The sequence below is a fragment of the Dendropsophus ebraccatus genome, chromosome 3 (genome assembly GCF_027789765.1).
Source record: "Dendropsophus ebraccatus isolate aDenEbr1 chromosome 3, aDenEbr1.pat, whole genome shotgun sequence".
Classification (NCBI taxonomy): domain Eukaryota; kingdom Metazoa; phylum Chordata; class Amphibia; order Anura; family Hylidae; genus Dendropsophus; species Dendropsophus ebraccatus.
This window is the reverse complement of record NC_091456.1, coordinates 122556187-122578363: the sequence shown is the minus strand read 5'-3', so window position 1 is coordinate 122578363 and position 22177 is coordinate 122556187. Positions and strand designations below refer to the sequence as shown.

Here is a 22177-nt window from a genome sequence, read left to right as displayed (position 1 = left end):
GCATTTTAACCCCTAAGTGACCGCCGATACGGCGGTCACTAATAGGCCAGCGCCGCAGTGCCTTTCCTCTCCCCGCACCGTGAATCCACGGTGGTGGGGGGAGATGAAATGTGTCCATCAGACCCCAGATCAGCCCCCCTAGTAGGCTGGTCACTAACCCTCTCCCTCCCCCGGCAGCCATCAGATCCAAGATGGCCACCGGCATCGCTGTGGACAGACTATGTCTGTTCACAGCGATGGAAAATAAATAATCAAAGCCCCATGCTCTCCTCTACCTCCGGGGGCAGTGATTGGGGATCCCCCTGCTGGGTCCCAGTACAAGCGATCAGCGGTATATACTATATACCGCTGATCGCTTGTACCATGTGCTCATCAGCACTTTTTACCCCAGTTACAATAGATGATTGGTGACGGGATAAAAAAAAAAAAAAATGGTGTCCGTCCCTCAAGTTGCTCAAGTTTTCTTCAGAAAAATCACGCACTGAAAATGCTAATAGGCACTCCTTCCCTTCTGAGCCCGGCTGTGTGCCCATACAGTGGTTTATACCCACGTATGGGGTACCGTTCTACTAAGGAGAACCTGCTTTACAGATTTTGGGGTGAATTTTCTCTCCTGTTCCTCGTGAAATTGAGAAATTTCAAACTAAAGGAACATATTATTGGAAAAATTCGAGTTTTTCATTTTTACTGTCTAATTTTGAATACTTTTCTCTAATACCTGTGGGGTCAAAATGCTCACCACACCCCAAGATGAATTCTCTGAAGGGGTGCACTTTCCAAAATGGGGAGACTTATGGCGAGATTTTACTCCGCTGGCACTACAGGGGCACTGCAAACGCACCTGGTGCTCAGAAACTTCTTCAGCAAAATCTGCATTGAAAAAGCTAATTGCCACTCCTTTCCTTCTGAGCCCCGCTGTGTGCCCATGCAGTGGTTTATGCCCACATGTGAGATACCTTTTGACTCAAGAGAACCTGCGTTACAAATTTAGGGGTACTTTTTTTCTCTTGTTTCTCGTGAAATTGAGAAATTTCAAACTAAAACGAACATATTATTGGAAAAATTCGAGTTTTTCATTTTTACTGTCTAATTTTGAATACTTTCCTCTAATACCTGTGGGGTCAAAATGCTCATCCTACCCCAAGATGAATTCTTTGAGGGGTGTACTTTCCAAAATGGGGTGACTTATAGGGGTTTTTCTCTCTGCTGACACTACAGGGGCTCTGCAAACACACCTGGCCCTCAGAAACTTCTTCCGCAAAATCTGGAAAAGCTAATTGGCGCTCCTTCCCTTCTGAGGCACGCTGTGTGCCCAAAAAGTGGTTTACGCCCACATATGGGGTACCGTTGTACTCAAGAGAACCTGCGTTACAAATTTTGGGGTGCTTTTTCTCTCATGTTCCTTTTGAAAATGAAAAACTTTAATCTAAACGTATATATTATTGTAAAATTTTAATTTTCCATTTTTTTAACAGCCTAATGGTGAATACTTTTCTCCAGCCCCTGTAGGGTTAAAATGCTCATTAGACCCCAAGATTAATTCTTTAAGGTGTTTAGTTTCCAAAATGGGGTCACTTATGGGGGTTTCCAGTATACAAGCCTCCTAAATCAACTTAAAAAAAGAACTGGTCCCTAAAATCAGTTTTGGAAATTTTTACGAAAATGTGGTAATTTGCTGATAAATTTATCTCTTGTAACACCCTAAAAGAGTAAAATATGTTTATGAAATGAAGCCAGAATAGAAGACATATCGGTAATGTGACTTAGTAACTAATTTATGTGATACGACTTTCTTTTTCTAGAAGCAGAGAATTTCAAAGTTCATAAAAAGCTATTTTTTTTAAATTTTTCATGATATTTTAGTGTTTTTCACAAAAAACACAAAGTAGTGACCAAATTTTGCCACTAATATAAAGTGCCATATGTGACGAAAAAACAATCCTATAATCGCTAACATACGTTAAAGCATCACTGAGCTATAAGCTCAAAGTGAAACCGGTCAGATTTTGAAAAATGAGCCTGTCATTAAGGCCCACATAGGCTTAGTCTTTAAGGGGTTTATATCTATATCTATAGTTTTATAACATTATTAAAAAAAAAACCTACAAAACATTTTATTTAACCATTTCCATTCAGTGCCAGCAGTAATGGGCGACACAGGTCCCTCTGCTGCCACCAATGCTAATATCAAGACATGTAAACCCAGCAGTTTCCGATCCCCTTCACTAAGCAGCACTTATGATACAGAGCACCCGCCCCACCCACCGCTTCCTCATAATTATTAAAGGAGTGACGTTACTCCAGTTTCTCATTACCGCAAAGCGCCAGATGAATACTCATAAGGAGGCAGCAGGCAGGGATGATTGGTGCAATGAAGGTTGTATTACCCAGCAATTTACCCTGTATTATTTCAGTTTTATAAACTTCTTTCATGCGTGTTTTTTTTTCTTTTTTTTTTTTAATGGACATCACTGCAGCCTGACCCTATTCAAGTGACATACAAATAAGGTACTCTGTAAAAGGCGTTATCTTGAGATTAGTAAAAAGGCTGTGTTTATACCCTGACCAAATCAGTAAAACGAGTGGCGCGATGCCAGCGGCTCCCCACTGTCTGAAACATTGTTGTCCCATAGACGTGTATTAGGAGTCCGGTCCAGGTCACGTGATACAGAGCCAAGATTTACTGTGCAAAGCACGTACTTCTCCCAACGCCTTCCCCTGATTGGTCGCGATCTTAATACTCAGACAAATCAAAACCTTTGATATATCTGACCTATCAAAACTTGTTAATGACAGGTACTCTTTAATATTACAAAGCCATACATTACGAATAGAGATTAGCAAATTTACAGCATAAACAAAGCAAAGCGCTTTATCAGCTTGCCAGTCTGCTTATCATCCGTCTGCTTCTGAACTCCATGCTGGTTCCAGTCTTGAGAAACTTCTCCCAGTTTTCCAAGACTGGAACCAGTCTTCCCAGGCACCCAGAGAACAGCGGCACAGAGTTCAAGGCAGAGAGTTGATAAGCCGACTGCCGGGCTAACAAAGCTCTTTCCTTCGTTTATACTGTAAATTTGTTTATCTCTAATTAAAATACAGTGAAATCTCTATGAACTGAAGTATTACCCAGTCCTAAAAGCCATATTCGTCCGATAATCGTCCCTTGTAATAGAAGGCAACGATCAGCCGACAAGAACGATGTTGGCTAATCATTGCTGTGGTTTGTCTTTCAACATGTTGAAAGACAAACTACTGAGATAGCAACAATCTGCTGCCATCGCTCAGTGGAATAGGAGGGGCAGCAGACAGCCACTATCCTCTGTGGGCTGCCTGGACGATCTAGCAATCACCCGGGCTGCAACCCCGCGGCCTCCCCTGCACTTTCCCGCTCGTTTGCTACTTTTTGTCGCCCCAGGTAATAGGGGCTTAAAACTATTCTTAGAACTTGATACAGTATACATTAAGTACAGGATCAGCTGTATACACAATTCTATTCTATCATTGGTATCAGGATTTATACACTATTCTATCATATCACTGGTATCAGCTCTGTACACCATTCAATTACATCATTAGTATCAGGAGCTCTATACACCATTCTATTATATTACTGGTATCAGGATCTATAAAACATTCTATTACATCACTAGTATCAGGATCTGTACACCATTCCATTACAGTGCATCACTGGTATCAGCTGCCAATGGCAGGGAAGAGGGGGGAGAAGGCAGAAGTTCCGGCAGTGCACTCTGCCAGTGCTACCCCCTTTCTGCCTTTGTAAGTAGCCTGACACCCTCCCCTCTCTCCCTGTGGTCTCAGTAAGCAGCCAGGACAGCCCTCCCCTCTCCCCCCCTCAGCTTCTATAGGCAGTGAGGACATCACAGGCCTGAGGTCTCGTGTCCACAGCTACCATCGGGACTCTGAACACATCAGAGTCTCGTTAGAGTTAACTGTCGTCAGCACCGGAGTGTGTTGACAGTTGTGGCTATCACTGAAAGCCGGGACCCACCACTGATGACACAGGAACAGCTTCTCTGTACCTGTGTCATCCAGAGGAGGCTTATTAACAGGAAAGGACACGGGGGACAGTCTGGGGCGTCCCTGTGGCTGCTGGATGGTTAAAATCAGTCACAAAAAAAAAAATTAGTCTGGAAGGGGGGTGGTCTTCTCAAAGAAGTGGTCTGCTCAGGAGGTTTTGCTGTAACTAAATAGAAGCAGTCTCTGCTATTGATATAAAGCAGTGGGAAATACAAATAATCCATGTCTGCTACAGCTCCCACATTTGAAACATTGTCTTACCGGACAAATAAGTGAAACTCTGACGCCAGTGGTAGCAATCTCACTGTCTGGGTCAAGACGCAGTTTCTCCCTTACTGCATTGGTTAAGGAAAGAAAACAGTGTTTTAGCATTCTTCAATATAAAATACAGCATTAAAAAGACGAAAGAAAAGAAATAGCAGATCAAACAGATGAACTAGAGAACTTGTGCTTTCCAACCACAAATGTTAAACAGAAAAAACAAACAAAATATATGTGTGTGCAATATTGGGAGATTAAGGTGGCTGGTTACTCCCGGAAACTAACCATAAAGTTACATAAATGAATAGCACCTAACATACTATGTAAAATGACTTTACCATGTACACTACAACACACGCTTCACAGAGTTGTAAAATGAGGATAATAAAAAATAGTTTTTGTTAGTCTTTTAAACTAAACATTCTTACCAAGGGTCTTACACAACTCTGGATGTTTCACTCCAATGGTTTTTAAACGTTGTAAAAGTTCAGATGAGGTTCTCTGTCTTACCAAATACAAGCCCACTGAATAACTCTGTTAAAGAAAACAAAATGGGTATAGGCTGTTATAAAAAGCCAAAGCTTAAAGAAGCACTACACTAAAACAGAATACATTAAGTAGCACCAGGACTTAGGGCCGTATTAAATGGAACGATTATAGTTTCGTGTAATAGCAGGCAACGATTAAACGAGAAATAGTTGATCGTTTGATAGAATCTGCCCTCTTAGTGCAACACATTCCTTTCTGTGCCTTTTATTTCTGCTCAAAGGGTACCTTGCAAAGCTAATGCACCAGTAACACTTTCTGCCACCACATACCATCTATTTCACCAACACAATGTCATATAGCAGCGCTTTATCAAGGTGCTGTGATTGGCCAGGCAGCTAATGAAAAAAGTAGTCTAGGTGGACATTCTGTTGGCAAACAGGGCGGCTATGGTCCCACCTCCAGAAAATAGAAGGATCATGAAATAGGCTAAATAACAGGATTAGGCTCTAAAACTACAACTCAAAAGGGTTAATGTAATAAAACTACACACTTCAAAAAAAAAAAAAAAATTTATAAATACAATTCTAATAAAAAGGTAATAGACACCATGCAATTTTTTTGTTTTAAACTAGCTGTTCAACTAGCATTTATCGACCACAGAACACTAACATCGCTGTTATTCTTCTGCAAAGCGAAAAAAAAAGCTGCCTCATACCTGTCTCTAAACTTATATCCAAGATATTTCAGCAATTACCCAACTAAAAAACAAAAAACACCACACTTGATAGGAATTGACTACATTGAAGAAACGAGGAAAAACAGGCTTATACATTTCTTAAAAGTAGAAAAATGTATCACTAATCAAGACATAAATTGTAACAGTGGAATGCCCAATCTAAGACACCACTTGATACCATATGGCCAACCTTGGGTACTCAATGGGCACTCAGGCTCAATAGTAACCGTTTAGTAGGGCTGGGTGATAATTGCCTAAACCAATATCATGGTTAATTGACCATGTAACCTCGATAACCAACCGATCCCCCTAATGATGACAGTAAGTCAAATGCTACATCGCCCATTAATTTTTTTTTTTGCTAATGATGGGTGTAGTAGAAGAAAAGGGGAGGGAGTATCCTTAGTGAGAGTAGTATTAGCAGTAGTAGTAGTTGTAGTGGGAGTATTAGTAGCAACAGTAGTGGTTCGAAGGCAGTCAGGGCATTCTGGGAGTTGTAATTTTATCACAGCTGGAAAGTTACAGGTTGGAAACACTAATGCAGTGCTTTCCAAATTTTTCCACCTCAGAGCACCCCTTGAAAAAAAATTCTTAATTGGTCCCATATAGGAATAATGCCCCCTGATGTGCCCTAATATAATAATAATGCCCCCTGCTGTATCACATATAGTAATAATGCCCCCTGAAGGGAACCCCCATCCCACAGTAATAATGCCCGCTGCTGTGCACCCCATGGTAATGCTGCTCTCTGATGTGCACCCTTGTGTAGTAAAATGCCCCCATACACCGTCATAGTTAATTAACCCCCTCTGACCCCCCACTGCCTGCACTTAACCCCCTTCCGATGCCCCCTACAGCTTGCAGTTAACCCCCTTTGACCCTTACTGCCTGCTGTTAACCGCATACAACCCCCCCTCCTCCAAGGCTTGCAGTTAACCCCCGCTGATCCCTACACTGCTGGCAATTAAAGGGGTTATTCAGCGCTACAAAAACATGGCCACTTTTCCCCCTACTGTTGTCTCCAGTTCAGGTGCGGTTTGCAATTAAGCTCCATTTACTTCAATGGAACTGAGTTTCAAAACTCCACCCAAACTGGAGACAACAGTAGGGGGAAAGTGGTCATGTTTTTGTAGCACTGGATAACCCCTTTAATTCCCTCTGACCAACCGCCTTGCTGCCTGCAATTACCCCCTACCTACATACACCTGTAATTGACCCCCTAATTACCAGTCGCGCTGGTCACAGGGGAAACCTTCAGCAGGAAGCATCCAAGACGGCGATATGCCTATGGCGCAAGTACAAGGGTCCTTCAAGGAGGAAAGCCTGTGACCTAGTATGCCTGCTCCCCCAAGGCAGAAAGCCTACAGTGCCCCCAGCGTGTGAAGCGGGTGCACACACAGAAAACAGTTAAGTGTGTGCAGTTTTAAAAAAAAACAAATTGACTCATTCTGGTAACCAAAGCAGCTGAGGGTCACGGTGCCTTTGAAGCATGCTGTTTCAGACTGGTGCAGACAGTCTCTAGGGCTTACCAAAATGCACTATTGAGCAGCAGGGCGCTATGCGGGGGTCACCCCCAGACCAGCACGGCCTGCACTTAGCTCAGCACCAGTTCTTAGCTCCCCAGCAAAGCTTTCTGTACTGCCCACACCTGCTCTTCCCTCTGCCTGGACGCCAGGACATCCCCGTCACCCGCACAGAGAAATATCAAAAATACCAACCTGACAAAGACCAGTTTTGTTAACCAACGCCATAAAAGGTATCAGTATTTTGACTGTATATCACCTAGCCCCCAACCATTTAAATTCCTCATCAGTAACTCAGCAGTCACATCCCTGCATCCATGCTGTCTGTTTGGCAATCTGCTCCTCGAGTCTGGCTCAGGCAGACTCTAGTAGCAGAGTGCCATTCTCACTGCTATTCAACTGCATTGCCCAGTACAAGCAATCTAATGATTGGAAAAGGGGAGTTTTCGTGCGAAATATGTAAGATTAAAATATAAGATTTCTACATGGTGAAGCCATGTAAACAAAATGTGTGCCTAATATGCAGAAAAGGAAAAATGTAGTATACACCTATTAGAACCCATAACTATTAGAGGAAGCAAAGCATTTTACAGCATTATTGTAATAAATGGGCTGCAGAGGGCTCTTCTCCAAAGAATGCAGTTAACAGGAAATGTTTTTGCACGTGAAAAAAATCTGATACAGATCAGTGACTGGTCAACACTACTACTATCTACTACTAGTCAAAAAGCGCCTAAATAAAATACTGGTGAATAAAATCACTTCTAAATATAGTGATTCCTCTACCACAAAAAAAATAGAAAAATATAGTGTGGAGTGGAAATCTACCTTGCCATAGTTTCCCCATGTGACAGTTACTTTGTTGCTAGCTGAAGACAGATACATGAGATTGGTAAGATTTATCGGGCGGCAAGGTCTCTTGGGTTCAACGCCAGGTTTATTTGAGGGATAGTAGCCCTAAAGGGGAAAAAAACAATTAAATGAAGCCCAATGCTACAGTAGGTGAAGCACACAAGAGAATAAAGGAGCATGTAAGTAACGTCATTTACTTACCGGCACTGAACAATAGTTGTGATTGACCTTTACAGCAATGTTGGGAGGGTACTGATCCTCTTGTGGACAGCTAGTGTCAGTGTAACAAATCCTGAAAGAAAACATTGCACACATGTAGCAGACACACTAAGTACTGCACAGGAAAAAGAAAGCTAGGTACTGCAAATTACTCACCTCAAAACAACTTGAACAGATTTAGTGCCAGGGTGTAAATCTCTAAGGGACAATAAATGAAAAATTAAGATAAATCTGACTGTGGAAAGGGAAGAGAAAAAAATTCAACAGGCGCAAACAGGAATGCCGTAATCACATGTTTTCTGCATGTCACATGCATGTCACAGCAACCAACCACTACCTTCGGCTGTTATATGCCATTCAAGGAAGTAGAGACTACTACAGCCATTTGACTGTCTCTTGCCCAATGCAAGTGACAAAATTATCCTTTGCATTTTTTTTTGTGTCACTGATCCTGCCAGTTGAACTTTTATTTTATGTTCACCTTATATTTAAAGAGACTCTGTACCCACAATCTGATTTCCCAAACCACTTGTACCTTCGGATAGCTGCTTTTAATCCAAGATCTGTCCGGCAGGTGATTGTAGTTATTGTCCTTAAAAAATACTTTTAAACTTGAAGCCCGTGCCAAAAGGGAGAATCAGTGCATTTATAAAAGATCAGTCATACGTCATTTAATTAATGCAGCGAAGGCCTGTATCCCAACGTACTGGAAAAGGGTGGACACTCCCTCGGTCAGGTCTTGGTTAAATAAGGTCGAACAGATATACAGAATGGAAGACCTTTCGGCCCAACTTGAAATGCAATTCCGGAACACATGGGCAGAGTGGGACAACTTTAAAGAAACAGATGAATTCCTAGCCCTGGGCTGAGGTTATTGAAAGGCTTGGGAAGGAGGTGGTCAAGGGTGGAATTGGTGAGTGGGGTTTTTTTTTGTTTTGTTTTTTTCTAGGGAGGGTGGAGTGGGTAGGATAGGGGTGAGGGGTGGGAAGATCCATTTAGATTAGCAAATGCTGAAGAATAGTTAAAGCGTAACTGTCATTTCAGGGTAATTTTTCTGAAAACATTAAATATCAACAGTTCAAGCAATTTTAAGAAACTCTAATAGGTTTTATGTACTAAAAGAGTTTCCTTCTGGACTGAAAAAGCAATCTCCCAGCCTCCCCCCTCACATCAAATGAAGCAGGATTTCTGTCTCCATTATGTGGCTATGGAGAGGGGAGGGGCTGTTAGGAGTGACTGAGCACGGAGCAGTCCTGCACAGCACAACACCCTGCAATCTTCTCTCAGTAAGTTCATAGATAAGTACTGACCTTCCTGACACCTGAATTTAGCGTTTTAGGTGCCCAGAGAGTCTACAAACAGCTGACCTTCATGTCACCTCTTCCTGCTCCCTCATCTCCCTCGACCCCTCCCCCCTCCATAAGGATAGAATGGAGAGAGAGGAGCCCGTCTTCACTGGCTTCTCTGTAATGAAGACGTGTTTGCCTGATAATGCACAGATAAGAAGTCAGGGGGGGAGGCTGGGAGATTGCTTCTTGAGTACAGGAGGCGGCTTTTTTGGCTGATAAAACCTATTACAGAGTTTCTTAAAATCGCTTATACTACAGATTTCTGCAATAAAAAAAAAATACATGACAGTTACACCTTAAGGCTTTGGAATTTTCAAGGATACTAGTTTCTGCTCTCTATTTATAGGTATAAACAATAAGGTTTTTCTTAGAAATTTTGTTATATGATATGGATCTTGTCTGTTTGTTGAGCGGAAAGAGTCTTTATTTGAATTGGTTCTCCTAGTGTTTTTATATACTTGTAAAATTAATAAAAGATTAGAAATAAAAAAAAAAAAAAAAAAAAAACAACATGTCAGCTTTACCATAAAGTGTATTGCACAAGCACAGAAACCCTCCCAAAAAAATAAATAAAATTCATAAAAGAAATCATACATGATCTAATTGTGTATAATTAAAAGGACATTACCATGTAGACCAATCAAACAGCTGCTTTATCCAAAAGAATGGACCATAACCACTAATGTAAAAATTAGCAAAAAACTCCTCCCAAAGTGTCCATTCAGTAGTAGTTCTGACGTCCTGTTCCCAAAGGAAATGGCAGGTCAGCATATAGTCTATGCTAATTTACAGTTTTCAGTGGAAGCAGCACGTCAACAGGTTTTCAAAATGCTGTCAGCTGTGGGGAGCGGGCAGGAACCAGCGGCTGCTGCAGAATGGGACAGGTAAATCTACTTTACTAAAATATGCCCTGCAGCTCAGCCAATTATTAATTTTTCCCGGGCAACCCCTTTAAACGTAAAACCCCTCAAAGAGTTTTTAAATTAAAAAAAAAAAAAAAAAAAAAGTTCAGATTAGTAAAAAGAGTGTGATCCTTTTTTATAAAACAAAAAAAATAAAATAAAAAAAGTTTCTCATAAAAATATAGAAAGGATGCCTTTCACTCGATATCAATTGCCCCCAAATACAGATGTCTAAAATTTTAGTGAAAAGCAAAAAAACTCTACCAATAGAATGGAATTGTATTTGGCCTTTCTGTAGCACAGTATAGGTTCACAAGGGTGCTGGAAGGATCAATTACTCATTTATGGACAAAAGGTGTTACAATTAAGTAAATATGGTTGTCAAGATAAACCAATTTTATCACTAATATTTTACTAAAACAAGGATATATTTTCTGTACATATGACCACAAGGCAAGCATACCTATGGCCTTGTCTATAATACCCAAGAAATAACACCTGGCACCCCCACTGCTCAGGATATACAGGACTGTTCACACCAGGTAATGAAGAGTTAATGCAAATCTGTAGCCGTAGTGATGCTCAGCGACTCAAATAGCCTAGCACTAAATTAATAGCCGTTCACATAAACGAAGCAGCGGCAACTCATGAATCTGCAATGTCTTCATTAAAAGTTTGCATAACAGTTCATTCTGTGACAGGTGAGGAAGGACAAACAAGTATGCAAACAGCGGCGACTACGTGCACTTCATCTGACTGATGCATGCCCACTTTAACAGACAAATGGAACTGTTGCCGTTGTTTGCATGCATGCGTTTGTCCTCCCTTACCTGTCAAGGAATGAATTGTCGTTATGTGAACTTCTAATAAAGAAAGACATTGCAGGTCGGTGAGCAGACATTGCAGATCTAGGTGGATGGATGTTAATATGGACATGTCTATTATTGACTATTTAAAGTGAGAATGTTGGACTCTCCACAATTCACACAACACAGCCTCCTCAATCTACTCACCTGTAAATCCACCCCTGTGGTGTCCCAGGAACACCTATGGAGGTGAGGTACCACCACAGGATAAGTTCATGTCATATAAAAATGGAGACCCCCGCAACATGACCGCAGAGGTCCTGTTCACTTTCCCTGACAGGCAGGGGGTATAAATCTTACCTCCAGCCTGTCGGACCAGTGATCTTCTCATAGAGTCTGCCCTTAAGCAGACAAAGCACAGATCACCGATAATACTGATCAATAGTATGCTGATCAATTAGAAAACTGACAGCAGATACAGATAATGGCACAGAAACCAAACTTTTAGAGACAGGGTAACAAAGAAATGTCTTGTACCAGCACAGGTGATAAGCAGGTGAGTAAAAGGACACCACAGAATGTGCTGCAAGTATGTCAAGTGGGTTATGTCAAGTAGCCTAAAGGAAATGGCTTCTGTTCCCGCTAGAGAAATTTAGGGAACACTGAGGTAATCTAGAAAAATGCTTCGGCACATGGTTGGGACACATTCCATTGCAATAAGTACAAGTATTGGCTTAATATATAGGACTTTATGTAATTCTTATAGGACATATAATGCAGGTGAAAATTGGAGAAGTGCAAACTGGTTTTACAAAAGGGGAGTAAAGTTAGATTTAAAAAAATGCAATGGGTTGGGGGGGGGGGGGTTTGCTCACGAATGCCTAGATACTTTTATTCCCACAGAAAAAAGTAGGTGGATTTAAAGGAAACCTGTCACCCCCCGTGCCGGGGTGACAGGCTCCCGACCCCCGTTAGAGCCCCCTATACTTACCTAATCCCGCCGGGTCCCGCTTCTGGAGGTGGTCGGGTGATGAAGATCTCAGCCGCTGCAGCCCAGCGCGCGCGCTGAGAGATGAGTCCAACACCCATAGAGAATGGCAGGAGAGTCCAGCGCTCCGTCATTCTCTATGAGCGTTGGACTCATCTCTCAGCGCGCGCTCCGGGCTGCAGCGGCTGAGATCTTCATCACCCGACCACCTCCAGAAGCGGGACCCGGCGGGATTAGGTAAGTATAGGGGGCTCTAACGGGGGTCGGGAGCCTGTCACCCCGGCACGGGGGGTGACAGGTTCCCTTTAAGATAGAAAACTAGTTTGGCAGGAACCAAGACATTCAGTGGCTCAGACTTTGCATAATTTAGACTAGACTGAAGGTCTTTAATATGTCCATAAGGAAAGGAAACGAGTGCTTGGAGTCTGAGAGAATGAGAAGCAGATCATCTGCAAACGCTGCAGTCGTATGCTCAAACGAGCCTACTTTTAGATCCGAAACCCAAGGGCCAGTATATGCAATCTAATGACTGCATGCGTAAGTGTAAAAAAGGAAATCATTTAAAACAAAAAAAAAAAAAAACAACCTCTTTCAACAAGTTTAAATCATCCACTTTCCCATTATACAAATACATTAAAAAAAGCGAAATTGTCTGATCTATTAAAATATAACATTCTCACACCAGAGAGAGAGAGAGAGAGAGAGAGAGAGAGAGAGAGAGAGAGAGAGAGAGAGAGAGAGAGAGAGAGAGAGAGAGAGAGAGAATTGCTGATATCTTAAATTATGCAATCAGAAAAAAAAGGCGATCATACACATCTTAGATTATGAAAAAACACACACACACACACACACACACACACAGCCCTGTTGCTGAAAAAATAAAAGCACTGCGGCTCTTAGAAGGCGAGGACGAACATTGCTTCAATGTGACCAGGACATCTGTATATCAATGACCTTTGGTTATGAAGGGGTTAAGAACCTCTCCATAGCTGAGGCGGCCCTTTAGCTTAAAGGACAACTCCCACGAAATTTTTTTTTTTTAGCTTATTTAACACACATTACAAAGTTATATAACTTTGTAATGTGGTTAAATACCCGGTCTGGCCCCCTTCCCCTACTTTCCGACCCCCGACCTCCCACCCCGGAAGTTAAAGAATGTATACATTACCTATTACGGTCGTCACGGTCCTCTTCTCCCGGGCGGCATCTGGTGACGACGACGTCAGAGCCGGGGGGCGGTCCGGGTCTTCTTCCTCCTCAGCGTCTTCATAGAGAGTGAATGGGACGGAAAAGGCTGCTGGTGCACATGCGCACCAGCAGCCTTTTCATTGGCTGGAGCGCATCACATGGCTTCCAGCTTCGTCAGCCCTGATTGGCGCACTGGCAGCCTTTTTCATCCCCAGGACCCGGAAATCAGAGACATCGCTGGACGGCAGACGGCGGGCGAATGGAGTGGCGATCGTCACCGGAGGGATGGTGAGTATGGTGTCTGTGTTTTGTTTTTTTGGGGGGGTCCCGCGGGAGTTGTCCTTTAAATATTAGGGCCAACGCCATTCAAATCACACACAGAAAGGGGTGATTACAACGAATTAGAGTCCACGCACTATGACTACTTGGAAGAATAAAGAACGCCCATATGACCAGTTGAAGATCATTTGCAGACAGCATGGTACATAATAAAAGTATGTTTTCCGCTGATAGCTGGCCCAGGCAAACAGAGGAAATTTATGTTAGGAATGACTGTATTAGGTAGTATTTTCAGCTATAAACCCTGATTAGTTCCCTTTAACCCTTAGGCGACCCTGGACGTACCTGTACGTCCGAATATAAAATATAAAATATATATATATATAAAATATATATATATAAAATATATATATATATATATAAAATATATATATATAAAATATATATATAAAATGGGCATGACAGGAGAAGCAGGCAAGTCTGCTAAACGCATGCATGCATGTTGTAGAGCATGTCAAGTTAAACTATGTTACTTAAGATAGGAATACTTTAAAGGTATAATAAAGGTACATAACAAAAATACAAGACACCACTGCTAGTGAAGTAGATCATTACTAGCACCATTATTACTGTACAAAACCAATACCTTGAATTCTTTATTAGGTCCACTTGTCTTGGAGACAGTACAAAAACACAGGGACTGTCTTGGAGTTTTTCATTGTTCTGTGCAACTGAAAGACAAAACAGACTTAATATTGTGAATAGTTACTAACACTTCCACAGTTATGTATTATTTCATGATATATTGTTTTTATTCTGCAATAGCATTTTGGGTAAATTAACTGATTTATGAAAATGTTTGGAATCACATAGGCTAGCAAATAGAGAAAAGTTTTTTTGAAAAAAAGTCACAATTTAACCCCTTAAAAAGGAGGTACTCAGGAGACACTTTTTGCGAAGACATTGCTTTAATGAGCTTAGTTGCATATAATGTAATATAACAAGGGCTGGGCGATATAATGTGAAAATACCCATACAGTCTCTGGTGTCTGTTAACAGACTTAACTTTGCCAGGATGGTATTTTCCAGTCTAAACCCTGAGCGCTGCACAGGTTGGTGGAGGTTGTCTCCTCCCGCCAAGCATTAAGTGTCAAGAGCGCAAATCAACCCCACGCACACACCCAGACCACTGAGTGTCAGAGCACACCATATCCCCCCCCCAGTGCGGCACAGTCACAGTGCACCCATCCTCCCACCCACACGGACCACGGAGTGGCTGCATCCAGCTCCCCTGGGCACTGCTGTCCACCAACACAGGAGTCCTTGACTCTGCCAGGACGGCTCTCGCCTCTTAGATAGTGGCCCTGGATGCTGCACACACTGCACATGGTCTGTCCCACGTGCAACACTCAGCCTGGAATGCTGTGAGCAAACATCACCCTCACATTAACGTCTACCACACCACGTGCTGCACCAATGGACGGAGCGCCAAACATGGGGCAGACCGCGCGCAGGGTGAGCAGCATCTAGAGCCGCCCAGGAAGAGCAGAGGATTCCTGTACTGGGAGACAGTGATTCTTTAACCCCCTAGGTGACCCTGGGTGTACCTGTACATCCTGGGCCGCCTAGGGATGTTCTGGATCGCCGCGGTCCCAGGTGCCGCTCGTAGCCCAGGACCGCAGCTATTAGCGGGCACGGTGCAGTGTGCACTGATTAAGTAATCGGGTGCAGCTGTCAAAGTTGACAGCTGCATCCGATCTCTTACTGCAGCCCATCCCTGGTGTCTAGTGTGGCGGATACAGTGAATAGAGAATACAGTGTGCTGTGTAGGTGGGACCACAATGAAATGATAAGAGTACTGCAATTAATTTAGTAACACAATGAAACTGCAATGTGTGAACACAGCCTAGATGTTCTGCAACAGTTTTGGGCGGAGAATGTGCAGGGTGGGGGACTATAATGGACAGCTGAGGGAAAGCATTGCATTTTGGAACCTGTAGTACTGTGCACAACTGCTCAACCAGAAAGTACAGCCACAAAATACAGAATGAAGACCTCCAAAACAAATGTATATTACCATATCACAATCTTTCATACCCTACAAGCTATCTTTCTTTACACTTGCTGCCATCTAGTGGATGTTTTTTGGTATTACCTTACTCATCACTGGACCTCTTCCTACCAGAGAACTTAATTTTATACACTGTTGCTACCTGGCAGACCTCTTTTTGGTATTTCCTACCCCACCACTGAATCGCTTCCTATCTGACAATTTCACACCATTCTAAAGCTCCGTTTGCATCTCACAGGCAACCACATTTTTAAATTTATACCTTCTTGACCCCCGCGCTAGATAAAGCTTCCGTCCGCATCCTCTGAAGTAATCATCCATGCATGCTGACTAGAGTACCCTAGGATCATACCCCTCTCTCTTTAACCCTGTTACGTCCTCATTACATGGAGAAATGTCTTACCAAAAGTACGTCAATTAGCACAAAACACTCATCCATTCAAACCCGCAGCCAGATACAATATCAACCCAAGACATCTGCCGCCGAATCTTAAAGGAGACCTGTCACCCCCTGTGCCGGGGTGACAGGCTCCCAACCCCCAGCTAGACGAGTCCAGCTCCATTCATTCTCTATGGACGCCGGACCCATCTCCACAGCGCGCGCGCCGGCTTCTGACCAGGATATCTCCGTCCCCGGACCGGCTCTGGGAGCGAACTCGGCGGGATGAGGTCAGTATAAGGAGATCTAGCTGGGGATCGGGAGCCTGTCACCCCGGCACAGGGGGTGACAGGTCCTCTTTAAGACTGCTAAAAATGTCAGACTCACTGTACTCCATCTGTAGAGGACTCTCAACCACCACCTCCAGACACCTTACACCAGGATGACATAGCACCTCCAAACTTGTCACCAGACCATATTACTAAGAGCCCTATTACACAAACAGATTTAAGCCAAAGCCAGGAATGGATTTGAAAAGGCGGAATCTCAGTCTTTTCTTTATGACCCATTCTCTATTTACAGTCTGTTCCTGGCTTTGGCTCAAAAATATCCGTCAGATAATCTGCTGGTGCAATAAGGCCCTAACCCTACAACCTCCAATAACCTTTCAGCAGCCAAACTGGTCCAAGAGGTCTCCTGTCACCTATTACCTATTTTGGATAAATGTTTTAATGAACTTTGTACTTCTATCAACTTAGCTTCGCAGCAAATCAACACTAACAAGCAGAAAATTGCAGACTTCGAGACCAGAACTGCTTCCTGTGAGCACTCCCTGACAGATAGCTCAATTTCGCTCTCTCAACAACAGAATGCAAAGAACATCCTCAAAGATAAGTTGGAAGATCTTGAGAACCAGGACTGGAGGAAAAATCTTTTTTTTGGGCCTTACTCAATATCTCACCAAAGACCTTCCAACTCTTCAAGTGGATCTAGCATTTGAACCATAGATGATCAAACAAGCCCATAGAGTTGCCCTTCCAAGATGGGACCCAGAACAGTCATGGCCAAAAGTTTTGAGTATGATACAAATATTAATTTTGACAAGATCTACTGCTTCAGTTTTTAAAATGGCAATTTGCATATACTCCAGAATGTTATAAAGAGTGATCAGCTTAACAGCAATTACTTGCAAAGTAAATATTTGCCTAAAAAATGAACTATCCCCCAAAACACATTTCAACATCATTGTAGCTCTGCCTTAAAAGGACCCACTAACATCGTTTCAGTAATTGCTCCATTAACACAGGTGTGGGTTTGGATCTGTCATGATTAAGTAAGAATGACACCACTGGACACTTTAAAAGAAGGCTGGTGCTTGGCATCATTGTTCTCTTCTGTCATCATTGCACTGCACAAAAATGGCCTAACAGGGAAGAGTATCGCAGCTAGAAAGATTGCACCTCAGTCAACACCTCAGGTGCTTGCTCACTGTGCTTGCTGACAAGTGGTTGGAAATAAGTGGAGTTTAAAAAAGGAGTTGTTGGTGATTCTGTGGGTTTGGAGTGACTGATATATTGTTGTTTTTGTGCAATTGTGTGGTGTGCATTGCTGCAGTGCATAGATAGCTAGTGCCATAGTTGCTTAGTTAAACAGGTCCAAACAGTTTTTTTTTCTCTGGTCTGCTCTGCACCTGGGGGTGGGGTTAATTGATCTCAGGTGCTTAAATCAAGGCTCAGCACTCACTGTGTGTGCTTGCTGACAAGTGGTTGGAAATAAGTGGAGTTTAAAAAAGGAGTTAAAAGAAGGAGTTTCAAAGTTCTGGTAAGTGCTGAATCTCTTTCTTTTTCACTGTTTTTGTTGCACTGAGGATGATGGCTAGCGAGATGGAAGGATTCATTCAGTGCGCAGTCTGCCGCATGTACGCACAACTGGAGCAGGTGTTCCAGGGTGAGTACCGCTGTGATAGATGCGAGCATGTTGCCTATCTAGAAGCTCGAGTTAGAGATCTGGAGAAGCATATTGCAACACTGAGGGAACTTGGCCACCTTGAAAGGGAACTTCGGCTCACTGAGCAGGAAGTTAGTGGGTTAGAGATGGAGGGTGGTGATGTAGATCAGGAGGCCCAAGTAAGTAGCTGGGTTAATGTAGTTAGAGGGACCAGTAAGGGATCCAAGAAAAGGAAGGCCACTTCTCCTACTATATGCCCAAGCAAAATTGCCAAGTTAGGTGATGATGCAAGGGCATCAGTGTCAGAAATGGCAGCTCTAGTGGAACCTGTTCTCCCTAACAGCCGGGGGAACAGTCCAACTAGTAGTGGGCGGGATGGTATTGTAGGTAGGCCTAGACAGCTAGTGGTTGTAGGGGATTCTATAATCAGGAAGACTGATAGAATAATTTGTCGCCAAGACCGCCTCAACCGAATGGTTTGCTGTCTCCCTGGTGCCAGGGTTCGGCATGTGGTGGAAAGGGTGGATAAATTACTTAGGGGGGCTGGGGATGACCCAGCTGTCGTGGTCCATGTGGGAACCAATGACAGGATACAAGGTAGGTGGAGGTCTATTAAAAATAATCTTAGAGAACTAGGTGCTAAGTTGAAGGGAAGGACCTCCAAGGTGGTATTCTCTGGAATACTGCCTGTGCCATGCGCATCGCAGGAAAGACAGCGGGAGCTTAGGGAGTTAAATGCATGGCTCAAGTCATGGTGTAGAGGAGAAGGGTTTGGGTTTTTAGAGCACTGGGCTGACTTTTCATTGGGGTACAATCTGTTTTCCGCAGATAATTTGCACCTTAATGGAAGGGGGTCCGCTGTGCTGGAGGAGAGAATCCTAGAAGGGGTGGAGGGGTTTTTAAACTAGGGATGTGGAGGGAGGACAATGTAGTATGTAATGTAGTGGCAGATAGGTTAGAGAGGGGACAGAACATTGAGGTGGGAGGAGGAGGGTCCTGTGAGGGGAGGATAAGACCAGTGCATAGGGAGATCCATATGTTGCGGATGAACAGTGGGGATGATTGTAGCCACAGCACAGTAATAAATCCCATTTCTTATAATGAAGCGGTTAAACTCGATGGTAATATAAAGTGTATGGTTACTAATGTCAGAAGTCTAGCCAGCAAGATGGGGGAGCTAGAAGCCTTGGTTCTGGAGGAGTCCATTGATGTGGTTGGTGTGACTGAGACATGGCTGGACTCCTCACATGACTGGGCTGTCAATATTCAGGGACTTACGTTGTTCAGAAGGGACCGGGTGGGCAGAAGGGGAGGAGGAGTATGTCTGTATGTTAGAAATTATATTAAAGTGAGTGTAAAAGATGCAATAGTGGGCGATGACTGTGATGATGTGGAAGCATTATGGGTAGAACTACAGAAGGAGGAAAAGAGTGAAAAAATTATTCTTGGTGTAATCTATAGACCCCCCAACATTACTGAGGTAGATGGCCAGTTGAATAGACAAATAGAGCGGGCTGCCCGGGAGGGAACAGTAGTGATAATGGGGGACCTCAACTACCCAGATATAGATTGGGGTCACGGTTCAGCTAAAACCACAAAGGGGAGGGAATTTCTTAACCTCCTGCAGGATAATTTTCTGGGCCAGTTTGTGGAGGAGCCAACTAGAAGTGATGCCTTGTTGGATCTGGTTATTTCTAACAACGCTGAGCTGGTTGGGGATGTCACTGTCCATGAACACCTGGGGAATAGTGACCACAATATAGTGACTTTTAGCTTAAAGTGTAGAAAAGAAAAACATATTGGGAGGGCAAAAACTCTTAATTTTAAAAGGGCCAATTTTCCTGGGTTAAGGGCAGAACTTCAGGGCATAGACTGGGAGCGGCTGCTGTCGCATACTGATACAGCTAATAAATGGGAAATCTTCAAATCCACATTAAATAACTGTACTGCCAAATATATTCCTATGGGTAACAAATATAAACGGTTAAAATCCAATCCCACATGGCTTACAACCGAGGTTAGAAGGGCTATAAATGAGAAAAAAGGGGCATTCAAAAAATATAAATCAGAGGGGTCAGCTGTAGCATTTAAACATTACAAAGAAGTCAACAAAACCTGTAAAAATGTAATAAAAGCAGCAAAAATTCACAATGAAAGGCAGGTAGCTATAGAAAGCAAAAGAAACCCCAAAAAATTCTTCAAATATATTAATGCAAAAAAACCAAGGTCAGAGCATGTAGGACCCTTAAATAATGGTGACGGGGAATTAATAACTGGGGATCAGGAGAAAGCTGAGTTACTTAATGGGTTCTTCAGTTCTGTATATACAAAAGAGGATGGAGCTGTGGTGGGTGGGGCCAGTACTGAGGTGGGTGGGGCCAGTGCTGCTAACACATGTAATGTACTGAACTGGTTTACTATAGATATGGTCCAAGATAAATTAAACAAACTCAATGTAACCAAAGCTCCAGGGCCTGATGGATTGCACCCCAGAGTTCTTAGGGAACTCAGTTCTGTAATTTTTCTACCCTTGTATGAAATATTTCGTGATTCTTTGCTTACTGGTATTGTGCCGAGGGACTGGCGTAAGGCAAATGTAATACCGATCTTCAAAAAGGGCTCTCGAACTTCCCCAGGTAACTATAGACCCGTAAGCTTAACGTCCATTGTGGGGAAACTATTTGAGGGGCTTATAAGGGACTACATCTAGGAATATGTAGTGGCTAATAGTATTATAAGTGATAACCAGCATGGTTTTACTAAGGACAGAAGCTGTCAAACCAACCTAATATGTTTCTATGAAGAGGTAAGTAGAAGCCTGGATGGCGGCGCGGCTGTGGATATAGTGTACCTGGATTTTGCAAAAGCGTTTGACACAGTTCCTCATGGACGTCTGATGGGTAAGTTGAAGTCTATCGGTTTGGAAAATTTAATGTGTAACTGGATTGAAAACTGGCTTAATAATCGTACCCAGAGAGTGGTGGTCAATGATTCCTACTCCGAATGGTCCCCGGTAATAAGTGGTGTACCCCAAGGGTCAGTACTGGGCCCTCTTCTGTTTAACTTGTTTATTAATGATATTGAGAATGGAATTAACAGCAATGTTTCTATCTTTGCAGATGACACCAAGCTTTGTAGTACAGTACAGTCTATGGAGGATGTGCAGATGTTACAGGATGACTTAGACACACTGAGTGTTTGGGCGTCCACTTGGCAAATGAGGTTCAATGTGGATAAATGTAAAGTTATGCACCTGGGTACTAATAACCCGCATGCATCATATGTCCTGGGGGGAGTTACTCTGGGAGAGTCGCTGATGGAGAAGGATCTGGGTGTACTTGTAGATAATAGACTACAGAACAGCACACAATGTCAGTCAGTGGCTTCTAAGGCCAGCAGGATATTGTCATGCATTAAAACAGGCATGGACTCTCGGGACAGGGATATAATATTACCGCTTTATAAAGCTTTGGTGCGGCCCCATCTGGAGTATGCCGTCCAGTTTTGGAACCCGATTCATAAAAAGGATGTTCTAGAGCTGGAGAGGGTACAAAGACGGGCAACTAAACTAATAAGGGGAATGGAGCATCTTAGTTATGAGGAGAGATTAAAAGAATTACATTTGTTTAGTCTGGAGAAGAGACGTTTAAGGGGAGATATGATTAACTTATTTAAATATATAAATGGCCCCTACAAGAGATATGGGGAAAAGATGTTCCAGGTAAAACCCCCTCAAAGGACAAGGGGGCACTGCCTCCGCCTAGAGAAAAAAAAAGGTTCAATCTCCGGAGGCAACAAGTCTTCTTTACCAAGAGAACTATGAATCTGTGGAACAGTCTACCACAGGATCTGGTCACAGCAAAAACAGTAGAGGGCTTCAAAACTGGCCTAGACAAGTTCTTAGAGCAAAATAATATAAATGCATATGTATAGAACCTATCGCCCCTCCCCCTTCCCTGTATCCATCCCCTCCTTGGTTGAACTTGATGGACATGTGTCTTTTTTCAACCGTATTGGCTATGTAACTATGTAATCTATCGCATCATCAAGAACTTCAAGGAGAGAGGTTCCATTGATGCCAAAAAGGCTCCAGGGCACCAAAGAAAGACCAGCAAGCGCCAGGACAGTCTCTTAAAAGTGTTTCAGCTGC

At 43.0% G+C, this 22177-nt stretch overlaps 1 protein-coding gene across 1 annotated transcript in view; it reads right to left on the bottom strand.

The window, feature by feature from the left end:
• PIAS4 (protein inhibitor of activated STAT 4) overlaps positions 1-22177 on the bottom strand; it is a 54800-nt gene that overhangs the window by 17537 nt on the left and 15086 nt on the right. The window contains exons 3-8 of the mRNA XM_069962606.1: positions 14277-14361; positions 8275-8316; positions 8101-8191; positions 7876-8004; positions 4728-4833; positions 4300-4373 (exon numbers count right to left, since the gene is read on the bottom strand). Coding sequence (XP_069818707.1) covers positions 4300-4373; positions 4728-4833; positions 7876-8004; positions 8101-8191; positions 8275-8316; positions 14277-14361 — 527 coding nt within the window. The remainder of the gene's footprint in view (positions 1-4299; positions 4374-4727; positions 4834-7875; positions 8005-8100; positions 8192-8274; positions 8317-14276; positions 14362-22177) is intronic.